Genomic DNA, 15473 nt, shown 5'->3' with positions numbered 1-15473 from the left:
TCTGCCTCCTCCAGGGCAGCGCTTGCAGGCTCACCACCTGCTCCTATTACGGGAGAGGTAGGAACCTTGGGCACAATCCGAGCCGGGATCTCAGCTTGTGAGAGTTAGCCGGCCCAGACTCCAGGCACAATACGTTGACCGAAAGCGAGCAAGTCCCTACCCTCTAGTAGAGACCACGCGAGCAGGAGAACTGATATAACAGAATTTTTAACTCACTACCTGCAGTGGCTCAGGGGCGGTCTCTGCAGTGCAGTCGCACCAGGGACAAGGCCCAAGAGGATAAAGAGGGACACAAGGATTTACAAGACCTTGCTCCTCAGGAACCTGACGATCAGAACGTGCTTCTGCATACTTCTGCAACACGATGAGCGTCGTTTAAACACCGAGGCAACATCATTTTGAGGGTGATTTAGGAAAACAGCCTACTGCAACCCATTTTGCAGGAAAGAGAGCACCGAAGTGATCGAAAGCTTTCAGGATCTCCTCAGGGGAGAAGACGCACTCAACGACTAGGTTCCACTTCTAAAGGCGTAAGCACGCTACCCAATTCTAGGGGGTGCTCGCAGAAGTGATGGTAACTAACACATGTTCTTGTGATAGCCACCTGAACCTCCGCGTTCGGATGTAAGACCGCCCGGAATCTCCGGGGGAAGAACGCGTGTGCCATCGTGCCCCGTCCCCGAATCCAGGGGAAGTCAGGAAGGCTGTTGAAGGGAACCAGGTCTAGTTGGGCCAATGAGGGGCAACTATGAAGACCTGTTCCTCTCCTGACATGGCACGTAGGTGCAAGTGACGGGCGCACAAGACAGGAGCATTGCTCAACACAACATGTGAAGATCACTGGGCTTCAGGAGCATTTTCTGCTCAGCACTTGGGTGTGACAAGTTCACTGAGCTTCAGGAGCATTCCTGCTCAACACCTGAGTGTGATAAACTCACCGAGCTTCAGGAGCATTTCTGCTCAACACTTGAGTACGAAGAACCTCACTGAGCGACAGGAGCATTTCTGCTCAGCACTTGAGTGTGACAAGTTCACTGAGCTTCAGGAGCATTACTGCTCAACACCTGAGTGTGATAAACTCACTGAGCTTCAGGAGCATTTCTGCTCAACACTTGAGTGCGAGGAACTTCACTGAGCACCAGGAGCATTTCTGCTCAGCACTGCGTGTGATGAATTCACTGAGCTACCTGTGATGGACTCACTGAGCTACAGGAGCATTGCTGCTCAACACCAGAGTGCGATGAACTTCACTGAGTTTCAGGAGCAAATCTGCTCAACATGAAGAGTGATGATTTCACTGACTTGCAGGCGCAAGGCGACCATGAGTCGCAGTCACTTTTAGAAGGCTCACTGGGGTTAAACGCATTTCTGCGGGCCCCTGGGGCCGCTGAGTCCCAGTGTTTGTCCAAGGGTAGTCCGCTCGGTTTACCCAAACACTGGCGGAAAAATAAAACCGGGGGGGCAACTGAGCGGCCCCGGAATGGTCATGACCCAGCCGGACCCAGGGGATGGAGTCTCCACTTGCCCTGGCTATAACTGTCGTGAGGCTCGATGGCGGCACGATTGAGTAAGCGGGAGGAGTGGAATAAGGCGCCCTCAGAAGCGTCTGACTCCAAGGAGGAGGTGACGGGTGAGTTTGTGACATGCAGGGGAAGCTTGCGCAACGGTCGCAATGTCTAACAACTCGAGGCACGAATGCCCGTGTAGTCGGGGGTCGCCCAGGCCCCCGTTAAAACACGCCCTTTGTACATGGCCGCTCTGTTGAAGAGGGTTTGGCAGCAGACCGGGATGAACTATAGTCACACAGGGTGAGCTGCTCTGCCACGGTCACCTCGGGACTCGATCGTGAAGCTAGCGCTGAAGCGGTCACATATGGAGGGAGCCAAAGGCTGCGACTACCATATACCCCAGGAGCCTCTGAAAGTTCTTTCAGTGGGACCCTTTCTCACTTCAACACCAGCTGAACACATTCTCATTGGAGAGACATGTTGGACCGAGTACCTCTCCAAAACTAGAAAAGAGATACTCAGCCCGTGGGCGAGATTACTCTCTTCCAGTTGACCTGAAGACCCAACGGGCTCTGGAGCACTCGAGGGGAAGGACACTGTACTGATACTCCACCCTTAGACGCAACACACAGGATGGCCTGCGGTGCGGGAGGTAGAGATCTGAAGCACATGTCTTTCAGGTCAAAGCTGCAGACCAATCTTGGGCCAAGATGGTCACGACCCACCACCTAGTAGCACGAAGAACGAGTTTACAACTGGCCTTCGTACCGGCTGGAGGAGCGGCTATATCAAATCCTTCGCCAGCAGGATAAGATAAGCACGCACAAGTCAGGAGCACTGCTCAACACTCGGTGTGATGAATATCACTGAATTTTCAGGAGCACGTCTGCTCAACACCTAATGTGATGACTATCACTGACTTGAGCGGGGTAGCCGAGCCAGAGGTGGGGCAGCAAAGTAGAGAGAGTGGTGTTAGTGTGCTGTGCAACACTTACCTGTCTCCACAAGCGGCAGGGGGCGCGTGAGAAGGCGGATGACCGGGTCCTCGAACGCACCAAGCTGCCTGCTGGCGACCAAGGGGGAGCTGAGGGGTGTAAGGCTATACAGGGTCACACCCGCCAGACTGGCCCTCTTGGGACCCAGGAACAGATGAAATTGCTCTCTCTTTGAAGTGTGGGTACCGCTTGCTCCGCTTTTTTTTTTTTTTTTTTTTTTTTTTTTTTAGGGAGCCAGCGGCGGAACAGACACACACACAAACAAAGGCTCCACCCGGCCCTCACCCGGGGGGAGGGAGTGATCGTGCCACTCCAAGAGCATCTCATCCATTCCTGGGCGGCCCGCTCCGGAATGCTTTCGCTGTCGCTTGCCACCTGGCTTGGCAGCGCCTGGAGCGGGCTGGGCGTCTCTACTGCGGCCGGCTCCCTGCTGAGGCCTGGGTGGAGGCTGCTGCGGAGGGCCAGCAGGAGCGGCGGCCGGAGAACGCCCACGGCGACGAGCAGGCGGAGGAGCTGCCACCGGCGGCGGGTGGAGGCAGCAGCTGGCCACCGGGGCAGGATGTGCCGGATGACCTCCGTCTGCGCTTGAGCGGCAGAGAACTGTTTGATGCAGTTCTCCACCGCGTCGCCGACCAGCCCAACCTGGGAAATTGGGGAGACCAGGAACCGAACCTTGTCCGCATCCGCCATACCAACCAGGCTGAGCCAACGAAGGCGCTACTGGACCACCAAGGTGGACATCGCCAGACCGATCACGCACGCTACGACACCCGTACCCCGGAGGGTGAGGTCGGATGCAGTGCGGTGCTCACCTATGAGCGCACGGTCTGGATTACCCTCGTGCATGCCATGGGTGCCCTAGCCTGCAGCAACGCCATGGCACGCAAGAGGAAGGGGCTTGCCCACAGGCTTTGTAAGCTCTGCCCGTCGGAACGGACGAAACTCACAGGCCTTAGGGGGGAGACGAGGATCCCCCCAAAAGGCAGCGGCCGCCGGACACAGGTGCACCTGTGTCGACAGACCGCTCCAATGGAGGGACACCTCGCAACCCTTCACCGTTCCTCCATCAAGGGTAATGAGGGGGAAAAGCTATTCAGGCAGTTTCTGGCAGAGAAAGATGCTGTTCACCACCTGATAAGCTCTCCATGCATTTCGGGAAAGAAAGGCACTGGGGCGGCGAGCTGAGAACCAGCGCGGCCCGCCCCAAGATACCAAACTCCAGATTCCAACCGAGACTGAACGGGACACGGTGGAGGTTCCACTCGAGCCCGGCAGCCTCGGCGGCCCGTTTCAGCATAGCTGATAATTCTGGATCCGGCTCGGGCAACATTGAACTCCCGGAGGGAGACAATGCAGCCGAGTCATCATCTCCAGAAGTCAGCTCACCCTCTGATGCTGCAATCGGCGTCCTGTCCTCCAGGGGAGCCCCGAGTGAAACCGCTGGCCCACCCATTACAGATGGACCAGCAGACAACACAGGAGGCTCCAGTGGTTGCAGTGGAAGGGAGGAGTGAGGAGCCCACAGGGAATGGTTACCGGGCGGGACATCCAACACTATCCTCCGGTCACCCATCCCACACAGCACCCGAGGGTGGGGCATGGTAATGGGGACTCGCTCTCCGCGAACGAAGGCGAGTCTCGCCCTCAACACTGCGACAGTCATGTTCCCACAGTGAAAACATGAGCTGTCCACAAAAGCTGTCTCAGCGTGCTGTAAGCCAAACACGTGACACAACAGTTGTGACCATCAGAGAGAGACAGGGAACGACCGCACCCAGAAACGCACGGGCGGAATGACATCTTGAAAAAGACGCAAACGCACCCGTGTTGCTCTTTCAGAAAATAGGACCGTCACCAGTGCCGGAGCACACAGGGAAATGACCGCGGCAACACTGAACAGAGAACTGAAACAGTGAAGCACTCACTTTTCCGCCCTCTAACCAGCCATCAACACACACAAACATTTAGAAATTTGTTGCTGTTAAAACAGCAGTTGAGAGCTCAAAGCTCGCGATCACCGCTGCACTCGCGCTGTAGAACACCAGCACTGGGAGAGTCTTCCTGAAGAACACCGACACACTCGCTCGTTGTAGACAACAGCACTCTCAGAGACATCAAACGATCGGCTCCGAAGCGAAAGGCAACTAGTGCGTGCATCCACTTCCGTATTTATACCCGCGCAGCGGGGGCGGAGTGTGTGATGCGAATCACGCACGCCAATTACATTGGCTCGTTCAATAGTACTCGAAGATGATAGGCTCCCTAGCGTGATCCCATTTCAGTCGCGTCGACTACGTCCGACGTTATCGACTGAAAGGGAACTAACCATCTTAAGTTAACCCAATTAAATATTTTTTATTTTTTATTACTCAGTATAACTGTTATTTACAAAAGTTGAGTAAACAAGAAAAAGCTTAATGCTTAATGCCTGCTGAGAGCGCGCATTATTCAAACGCAAATGATCTGAGGCAATCCATGCAAAACTGTGAACGCCCACATCAGGTCGATAAAACATCAAATTTATTAAGATTAATGTACTTTATGCATAGCTGTCAACATTGAACATTGAAAATAAGGGAGATTTCCCGGAATCCATCCCCAAAATAAGGGATTTTTTTACACGATTCTTACCAACAAACTTTAAAAAAAAAAAGCACTAATCATTAACAATCTAAAGAGTTTATAACTACATATAGGCCTACATATGTGAGAGAGAGAAAGAGACAGTGTGTGTGTGTGTGTATGAGAGAGAGAAAGAGACAGTGGGTGTGTGTGAGAGAGAGAGAGAGAGAGAGGTAGAGAGAGACAGTGTGTGTGTGTGTGTGTGTGTGTGTGTGTGTGTGTGTGTGTGTGTGTGTGTGTGTGTGTGTGTGTGTGTGTGTGTGTGTGTGTGTGTGTGTGTGTGTGTGTGTGTGTGTGTGTGTGTGTGTGTGTGTAGGGGTGTGACCGTAACCGTGAGACCGACGGTTATAGTTGAACACCGTCATTAGAACTCTATAACCGCCAAAATCGTGTTATTAAAATATTTGTTATATTTTTTATCATAGAGAATGTTTAAATACTAATATCAGCTTACGAGGGAAACGGAGGCGGAGTTAGTGGTGCTTCGGAAGTTCGGAGGCTGCTGCAGGAGATGATTTGGTAGAGGTCTGTGCCCCTTTACAGATCAGAGCGCACGCTGACACGGAGTTAGGGTTAAGCTTTGTTTATACCATGGTTTATACTCGACGCGTCCGCATGAGCGCGAAGGTGCGCGCGGCAAAAATGACCAGTTGGGTGCGCAAGACCACATTTCGCTTTGCTGTGTGCACGGCTTTTTTTGTAACAGCGATTGCAGCGCCGCATCCGAGGATGAACAACTTCAAGCCGAATCTGCCCGAGCTTGTACGTCTCACACAATCAGAGCGTAAAAATACGGGATATTTTACGGGAAAATACTAAAACGGGAAGACAGCGGGAAAAGAGCTAAAATACGTGAGAAACCCGGAAAAAACGGGAGGGTTGACAGCTATGACTTTATGTCCTCTTGCGATGCTGTGAGGAATAATACTATCATAATAATAATCCTGGAAATATTTACCTGAGAAGTGCTGGTTTAGTTTCACTTCGAGGAGCAACGTATCCGAGGATTGTGAATAATAAGTTCTTTATTCTTAAGTGCATTGTTCTTTTCGCGATATGGAATAGTGTCTGTAAACCACAAAAAGACTGTTTAAATTTGAATCGCCTTTCTGTGTGTGAATGAATGAACGGCACAAATGTAAACTGTTGTTTACAGGCACATACATTATTAAACATATTATTTTTACATGAACATCTTCTAGTTTAGCTTTTCCCAAACTATATTGCTATAGGCTACTGAGATTAGTAAAAATCGACTGAAATATGTTGAAATAAAATGTCTCTGTATAAGCAACGTATTAAACTACAAATTAACATTTATATGGCCTAATATATCATAAAAACGATATGTTACAGAAGAAATATGAAAGACAAGATTTCGTTGACTAGTTTTGGATATATTATTAAGTTTTTACTGTAAAATAGACTACTGCCACACCAAATTAGCTTTTGTTCGCCAATTTCTGCTCATATATTAAATATATAGTATGTTTTGTCAAATATGTTATTATAGTGTTTGTTCCAATGTACGCTGTATCAAACTAATGAATCCTTAACTTTGAAATACGTATGATAAAATGTATACTTTTTAAAACTAAATATTACACTTGAAATATTGTTAAAATTGTTATTGTTTTTGATTTACATGTGAAAACTTTATAATAAAATAGCAAAAAATATATTTACAAGGTAGATGTAAACAATATCTTAATAGTTCAATATACCGGTAAGCCTTCTTCTTAAAATAAATTTAAGATGTTTCCAACTCTAACTTTGAACCAATTCTGTAGAATGGCCCATATAGCCTATTTGAACAGGATTTATTTCCAGGTATGACTATGTACTAAAAATGTGCTTTTGACTTTCATTTATATTTGGATTATATTTGTGGCGAGCAGGACGAGGCCGAGGGACGTGAGAGAACGGTGCGAGGCCGGTGGCGTGAGTGAAAATGAATGACACCTGTGAGTCTCGCATCTCTCACGGAGGAGTGGAAGCATAAAGGAGGAGCAACGACAGTGAAGATCGAGAGAGGAACAGGCCTGATTTTATGTTGTGTTTTGTTTCTGTTTTATGTGGCCAGCAGTCATCCGTGAGGGGCTGCTGGCTTATACTTTCAGTTTTGTATTTGTTTATTTTAAAAGTGTTGAATGTTCATCTGTTCCTGCTTCCTTCTTCCCATAACAACTGAACCCTGTTACAATATTGTTATATATATATATATATATTTCTTTTGTCCTCGCATTCTTTCTTGTGGTACCCCCTCAGTGACACACCTGACTGAAAGGCTCATTATGCGGCTCATTATGCAGGTCATTGTCTTCTCAGGTGTGAATCAGAGCATTATTCATGATCATTCACGCCCCCACACATATTGTCTTTCCAAACAAAAAGTGTCTTACACAATTTAAGTCAATGTATTGTTTTATGTGAATGATTAGGCAGGATGATTTTCAAATAATTTTAAAGGAAAAATTCAAGGCGACAACATCCATTAGTCAAAAGTCTTGTGGATACATATTAAGTGTATGTTTTGTGGCCTTATTTCAGTATTTTTCAATAACCATGCATAAACATTATTCTCTCAAAATACAAACATGTACATACACGTTGCTCACATATTATGGTAGCCCTGTTTGTGCTGAATAGAGTGTAATGACACCTTTGCCATTAATATGTTTATAAGCAATTGAAAAAAGCATAAATGTCAGGGCATGTCAGAACATCTCACGGACCCCAAAAACACCTTAGACCCAAGATGATTAACCCAGTAAAAATGCAATTATGAACCAATGTTATAATTATTTTATTTCATTGTCAATATTTTTTTTATTTTTGTTTAGTTATAACTCTGTTATGAGGTTAATAATGACTCATGATTTCTGTGTAAAAATGCACAAATGTGTCTCTATGCACTGTTGAATGAATGAATGAATGAATGAATGAATGAATGAATGAATGAATGAATGAATGAATGAATGAATGAATGAATGAATGAATGAGTGAATGAAAACCCCTGTCTACAACACAAAAACAAAAAAAGTATATTCTTACAGTACATGTTTACCACTTCTTAAGGTGAGCAGGCTGAATTAATATATAATATTCTTGTGGTGTTGAGTGAATCTGATGTTGTACTCACTTCAGTATCTTCAGCTCACACACAGGATTCTTCAGTCCCTCACAGATCTCTTTGACTCCTGAGTCCAGCAGACGGCTGTTGTTCAGGTTCATGTCTTTCAGGATGGTTTTGGAGGAGAGAACAGTAGCAAGAACTGAACAGCTTTTCTCTGTCAGCTCACAATTATTCAGCCTAAACACAAAAACAGCATTGTTTATTATACAACACACATCAGATCAACAGGTCTTCATATCTGCTCACACATGTGACTGACAGGCTTTTATAAGGGATAATCAGAGATGTTTTAATCCCTAAAATCACGTCCACTCACTTAATTTTCTCCAGTTTGCTATGAGAGTCCATCAAAAGAGTAGAGAGCTTCTCCCAATCCAGGTCTCCTAGTTTATCTTCACTCAGATCCAGTTCTGTCAGAAGTAATGGACTTGTACCCAGAACTTTAGTGAGATACTCACACGCTTCCTCTGCAGCAGGACTTTTCAAAAACCTACAGGAAGCAGAATTACAGATTAGATGCCTTTTGCAGCTCCCATCCTGAACGAGTAGCAAAGTAGAGTAGAACAATTCACTACAAAAAAAAAAAAAATGTAACAACAGATTAAACCAAAATGAAAATGACAGCATATAATGAACATAAAAAAGCATGCAGCATATACTGTAAGCACAAATCTCTTCATACAGTACATGGTGAATTTTTAAGCTGGCTACTACACTGTTGTAAACTATTGTTTGTGTGTCTTATGTGTTTACATTCGTTCGTTCTGACTTGTTTACAGATGCTTGTCACAGCACTCATCTGTGATGCTGCCATTTCATCAGAATCAGAATCAGAAAGAGCTTTATTGCCAAGTGTGCTTGCACACACAAGGAATTTGTTTTGGTACTGAGGCTTCCAGTGCACATATACAAATACAATAAGAAACATAATACTACAAATTATAAGAATAAAAAATAAAAATATAAATATATGAGAATAAAAGTATCACAGTTGGGTTTAGTCAGAATAGACATTTTCAGATTTACAGATTATGAACTATGAACATATTTACAGTGTTTTGATTATTATAAATAAAAAAATCTACAAATAAGTATCACCTGAGTTGTAGGATATTGCACTAAACAGTGGGAGTATTGCACTTAAAGGGCGTATGCCTTGTGAGGAGTGTTAACTGTTCAGGAGGGAAATGGCCTGTGGGAAGAAACTGTTCCTGTGCCGAGATGTTCTTGTGGCCAGTGATCTGATTCGCCGTCTTGACGGTAACAGTTCAAACAGGTGGTGTCCAGGGTGAGGGGAGTCTGTGATGATTTTACCTGCTCTCTTCCTCACTCTGGAAGAGTACAGGTCCTGGAGGGATGGCAGGGGGGCACCAATAATCCTCTCCGCAGTCCGGACTGTCCGTTGTAGTCTCCTGATGTCTGATTTGGTAGCTGAACCAAACCAAACAGTGATGGAAGTGCATAAGACAGACTCAATGACGGCTGAGTAGAACTGAATCAGCAGCTCCTGTGGCAAGTTGAACTTCCTCAGCTGGCGAAGGAAGTACAGTCTCTGCTGGGCCTTTTTCACAGTGGAGTCAATGTGATTGTCCCACTTCAGGTCCTGAGAGATGGAAGTGTCCAGGAACCTGAATGACTCCACTGCTTCCACAGTGCTGTTCATGATTGTGAGTGGGGGGAGTGCTGGGCTGTTTCTCCTGAAGTCCACGATCATCTCCACTGTTTTGAGCGTGTTCAGCTCAAGGTTGTTGTAACTGCACCAGACAGCCAGCTGATCAACCTCCAGTCTGTAAGCAGACTCATCACCGTTTTGGATGAGACCGATGACAGTGGTGTCGTCGGCAAAATTCAGGAGCTTGACAGAGGGGTCTTTAGAAGTGCAGTCATTAGTGTACAGGGAGAAGAGCAGTGGGGAGAGAACGCACCCTTGAGGGGCGCCAGTGCTGGTGGTGAGAGTCCTGGATGTGTGTTTCCCCAGTCTCACTCGCTGCTGCCGGTCCGCCAGGAAGCTGGAGATCCACTGACATATCGAGGATGGTATGGAGAGCTGGGTCAGTTTGGCTGTGAGAAGACCAGGCATGATGGTATTGAAGGCCAAACTGAATTCCACAAAGAGGATCCTTGCATAAGTCCCTGGTCTGTCGAGATGTTGCAGGATATAATGCAGTCCCATGTTGACTGCATCATCCACAGACCTGTTTGCTTTGTAAGTAAACTGAAAGGGATCCAGCAGGGGTCCAGTGATGTCCTTCACGTGGGCCAGCACCAGTTTTTCAAACGACTTCATGACCACAGACGTGAGAGCGACAGGTCTGTAGTCATTAAGTCCAGTGATTTTGGGTTTTTTGGGGACAGGAATGATAGTGGAGCGTTTGAAGCAGCAGGGAACTTCACACTGCTCAAATGATCTGATGAAGATCTGTGTGAAGACCGGGTCCAGTTGGTCAGCGCAGGCTTTTAAACAAGCAGATGAGATGCCGTCTGGGCCTGAGGCTTTCCTAATCTTCTGTTTTTTAAAGACTCGGCTCACGTCCTCCACACAGACCTTAAGCTCAGGTTGGATGGTAGGAGGGGGGAGTAATGGAAGTGTAGGAGGTGATGGTGAATGTGTGAAGTGCAGGTTAGAGCCGGTGTGTGGTGAGAATGAGGGCTTTTCAAACCTGCAATAAAATTAATTTAAATCGTCAGCCAGGAGTTGATTGTCCACAGATCGGGGGGATGGTGACTTGTAGTTGGTGATGTTCCGCAGGCCATTCCAGACTGATGATGGGTCTTTGGATGAAAACTGTTTTTTCAGTTTTTCAGAGTAGCTTCTTTTAGCAACTCTGATCTCCTTTGTCAGTCTGTTTCTGGCCTGGTTATACAATATTTTATCCCCACTTCTGTAGGCATCGTCTTTGGCATGACGAAGGTGTTTGAGTTTCCCAGTAAACCATGGTTTATCATTAGTAAATGATAAGAATGTCCTGGTAGGAATGCATGTATCCTCACAGAAACTTATATATGATGTTACAGTATCTGTGAGCTCATCCAGATCGTTGGTAGCAGCTTCAGTCCAATCAGTGCAATCGAAGCAGGCCTGTAGATCCTGCTCTGCTTCATTAGTCCATCTTTTTACAGTCCTTTTTACAGGTTTAGCTGATTTCAGTTTCTGCCTGTAGGTCGGTATGAGATGAACCAAACAGTGATCAGAAAGCCCCAAAGCTGCTCGTGAGACGGAGTGATACGCATTTTTTATTGTGGTGTAACAGTGGTCCAGTATATTACTGTCTCTGGTGGGACATGTAACGTGCTGTCTGTATTTTGGTAGTTCACGGGAAAGATTTGCTTTGTTAAAATCCCCAAGAATGATTAAAAGAGAGTCAGGATACCTTTGTCCTGTTTCAGCTATTTGTTCAGCCAGCTGTTGTAGCGCTGCGCTCACGCACGCGTCTGGAGGGATGTATACATTCACGAGATTGAAAGAGGAAAACTCCCAAGGCGAGTAGAAAGGTTTACAGTTTATGAAATGTGCCTCTAAATTAGGAGAGCACATCTTCTTCAGTGTTGTTACATCTGAACACCAACTTTCGTTAATGTAGAAACACAATCCACCACCTCTTGTTTTCCCCGTAAGCTCCGCGATGCGATCTGCTCTGAACAGCTGGAAGCCCGGCAGATGTATTGCGTTGTCCGGTATGGCTTCACTCAGCCAGGTTTCAGTGAAGCACAGAGCAGCAGAGTTTAAAAAATCCTTGTTAGTGCGGGTGAGGAGAAGAAGTTCGTCCGTTTTTTTAGGAAGGGATCGGAGGTTCGCAAGATGAATACTGGGGAGTGCAGTGCGGAAGCCGCGCTCGCGGAGTTTAACCAGCGCGCCTGCACGCTTCCCGCGTTTGCGTCTGACCGCGCGTTTTAACAACAACGCTGCCCCTCCGACGAGAATGTCCAGCAAGACGTCCGAATAATCAAAAACTGTAGAAAAGTTATCTGGTGTGTGTTTCCTAATGTCCAGTAGTTCGTCTCTGGTGAAACTGATAGGAAAAGAATGACTAAACGCAGAACAAACGAACAAAAACAACACAATAGCTGGAGAGATCCACACCGAGGCAGCCATGCGCGGCGCCATCTTGATCGTTGTTCATAATAAAATAAAATAATAATAGGAGAGGGTAAAAACCTTACAGATCAGTTATATGTTTATCCAGATAGTTATAATTGCCTTCATTTTCACTGAGATAATATGTATTATACAAATAAGCAATGTTTCACATTGTCACACAAAATTTCAATTCAGTAAATTTCCTCTTTCTGTTATTCAATTTCACACTGGAACATTTAACTCGAGAACGTTGAGAACACATTGGTGGCTTATTTTGAACTATTTGAAAGCATTTATCACCTGATAATCTTTAATTTACAGCTTGCATCCTGTAGTAAATCACTGAACTCCTTCACTCCTGATTGTCCAGGATCATTTCCTGTGAGATCCAGCTCTATGAGGTGTGAAGGGTTTGATCTCAGAGCTGAAGCCAGAGCTTTATAACCTTCTTCACTGATACTGCAGTTTGAAAGTCTGTATATAGAAAAAAGAGAGTAAAAAAGTAAGTACTGCATGATCTACACTTCATAAACAAAATGCACATGTATCAAAACAATTGTAAAAAGAATTGCCATGGAAAGCGTGAAAAATGTGCCAATATTTTTATTTTAATATTGGAAAAAATATATCTCACCCCACTGACAAGCAACAAATTCAATAGCATCTGCTTAATTTGAATTTTCAATTTTTCATAAAATATTTAAAGATAGTAATGTAAGTAGTTAATGGTCATTTCAGCCTCTATAGCCTTCACTGTTGGTCATAACAGTTAATCTAATTAAGTGGATATTTAAAAATGTACTTTCACATGAGGAAGTGAACAAAAGAAAAAACACACTTTAATTTCTTCAAAAGGCATTGTGTGTTTTTCAACAGACAACAGATCTTCTCCATTCCTGAGTTTCCTAGTTTATTCCCACTCAGATCCAGCTCTATCAGGTTTGAAAGGTTTGAATTAAACGCTGAAGTCAGAGCAGCAAAACCTTCTTCTGTAATACTGTTATTATTCAGCCTGCAGAGAAAGAAAACAAAGACAGGACACATTCTTCAGTTAATCTCAAAACCTTCTTTAATGATCCACAATGTCTTGATTGCTTTGGAATTGTCATTTGTAAGTTGCTCTTGATAAAAGTGTCTGCTAAATTAATACATGTATAATGTTCATTCAAGTTATTGAATGTACAACATAAAAGAAAATGTTTTATATTAAAAACTATTTAATGCAAAGTATAAATATACATTTTATTATGTGAAATACTTACGTCAGTGTGTTAAGTTTACAGTGTTTATCCTGCAGTAGAGCAGCAATCTGATTCACTTGTGTGTCTCCTAGTTCATGATCACTCAGATTCAGCTCTCTCAGGAGTAACAGGTTTTTACCCACAATTCTACTCACATACTTACAGGCTTCATCTGCAGCAGGACTCAAAAACCTACAGAAGGGAAGATGAATGATTCAGTTCAACTAAATTTGGTGTTATCAGTAGTCAGTTTTTGTTTATCTTACATTTACTAACTTTTATGCATTATTATATAATGCATCACGTCTCACCTCAGAGTCTTCAATTGACAGTTTGGATCCTGTAGTAAATTATTGAGCTCCTTCACTCCTGATTGTCCAGGATCATTTCCTCTGAGATCCAGCTCTATCAGGTGTGAAGGGTTTGATCTCAGAGCTGAAGCCAGAGCTTTATAACCTTCTTCTGTGATACTGCAGTTTGAAAGTCTGTATAGGGGAAGGAAAGCTGTTAATGCTGCATGATCTACACTAAATAAAACAAAATGCACGTACGTATTTCAAAACATAAAGAAATCAAAACATAATTGTAAAAAGAATTGCCATGAAAAGTGAAAATGGGCTTATATGTTTATTTTATAAAAATAAACTAATAAAATAAATAAATATGTTTATTTATAGCCTTAACTATGTGTCATGACAGTTAATCTAATTAAGTGGACATTTACAAATGTATATTCACATGCAGAAATTAACAAATGAAAATACAAACTTCAGTTTCTCCAATCTGCATTGAGGATTTTCCCAAAGAAAACAGATATTCTCCATTCCTGAGTTTCCTAGTTTATTTCCACTCAGATCCAGCTCTATCAGGTTTGAAGGGTTTGAATTAAACGCTGAAGTCAGAGCAGCACAACCTTCTTCTGTAATACTGTTATCATTCAGCCTACAGAGAAAGAAAACATAGATGGGAAACGATCTTCAGGTAATCTCAAAACCTTCTTTAATGGGATAGTTCTCCCAAAAATGAAAATCACCCCATGATTTACTCACCCTCAAGCCATCCTAGGTGTATATGACATTCTTCTTTCGGACGAATACAATCGGAGATATATGAAAAAATGTCCTGGCTCTTCCAAGCTTTATAATCGAAGTGAATGGCTGTACATTTTTTGAAGTCCATTAAAGTGCATCTATCCATCCTAAAAGTGCTCCACTCGTTTCCGGGGGTTAATAAAGGCCTTCTGAAGTGAAGCGAAGCGTTCGTGTAAGAAAAATATGCATATTTAAAAATGTATCGACTAAAATTACTACCTTCTGGCAGATGGTCGTACGCATCGATTTACAGCGAAAGAGTAACACTTGACCTTGGCGCACAACGTAATGATGAACACGGAAGCGTAGAGGATAGAGCAAAACAAAACACCAGTCACGAATTAGAAGTCTAAAACGACAATTTTTAAAGAGAAATGTCAGAGGAGCTTGAGTTTGTTGCCCAGCCCTGTTTGTTTGAACCGCGAGAGGCGTCAAAGCTTACGCTACTCCTACATCTACGTCATACATCATCAAGTGTTATGCTTGTGGCGCAAGTTGACTGGCGTAGGCCGTCTGCCAGAAGCTAGTTATTTTAGTCGATAAAGTTGTAAATATGGATGTTTTTCTTACACGAACGCATCGCTTCGCTTCAGAAGGACTTTATTAACCCATTGGAGCCATGTGGAGAACTTTTATCATGGGTGGATGCATTTTGAGGAACATCAAAAAATATAAGGCCATTTACTTCCATTATAAAGCTTGGAAGAGCCAGGACATTTTTTAATATAACTTAGATGTATTTGTCTGAAAGAAGAATGTCATATACACCTAGGATGACTTGAGAGTGAGTAAATCATGGGCT

General features: G+C 44.4%; 1 protein-coding gene across 1 annotated transcript in view; it reads right to left on the bottom strand.

The window, feature by feature from the left end:
- The window catches only part of LOC143723674 (uncharacterized), an 87532-nt gene that overhangs the window by 22623 nt on the left and 49436 nt on the right, over positions 1-15473 (bottom strand). The window contains exons 17-23 of the mRNA XM_077216377.1: positions 14349-14522; positions 13892-14065; positions 13602-13772; positions 13178-13351; positions 12640-12813; positions 8578-8751; positions 8268-8438 (exon numbers count right to left, since the gene is read on the bottom strand). Coding sequence (XP_077072492.1) covers positions 8268-8438; positions 8578-8751; positions 12640-12813; positions 13178-13351; positions 13602-13772; positions 13892-14065; positions 14349-14522 — 1212 coding nt within the window. The remainder of the gene's footprint in view (positions 1-8267; positions 8439-8577; positions 8752-12639; positions 12814-13177; positions 13352-13601; positions 13773-13891; positions 14066-14348; positions 14523-15473) is intronic.

The sequence above is a fragment of the Siphateles boraxobius genome, unplaced genomic scaffold (assembly GCF_051911475.1).
Source record: "Siphateles boraxobius isolate OS27281-9 unplaced genomic scaffold, OSU_SipBor_1 7, whole genome shotgun sequence".
Lineage (NCBI taxonomy): Eukaryota > Metazoa > Chordata > Actinopteri > Cypriniformes > Leuciscidae > Siphateles > Siphateles boraxobius.
This window is presented reverse-complemented; position numbering and strand designations above follow the sequence as displayed.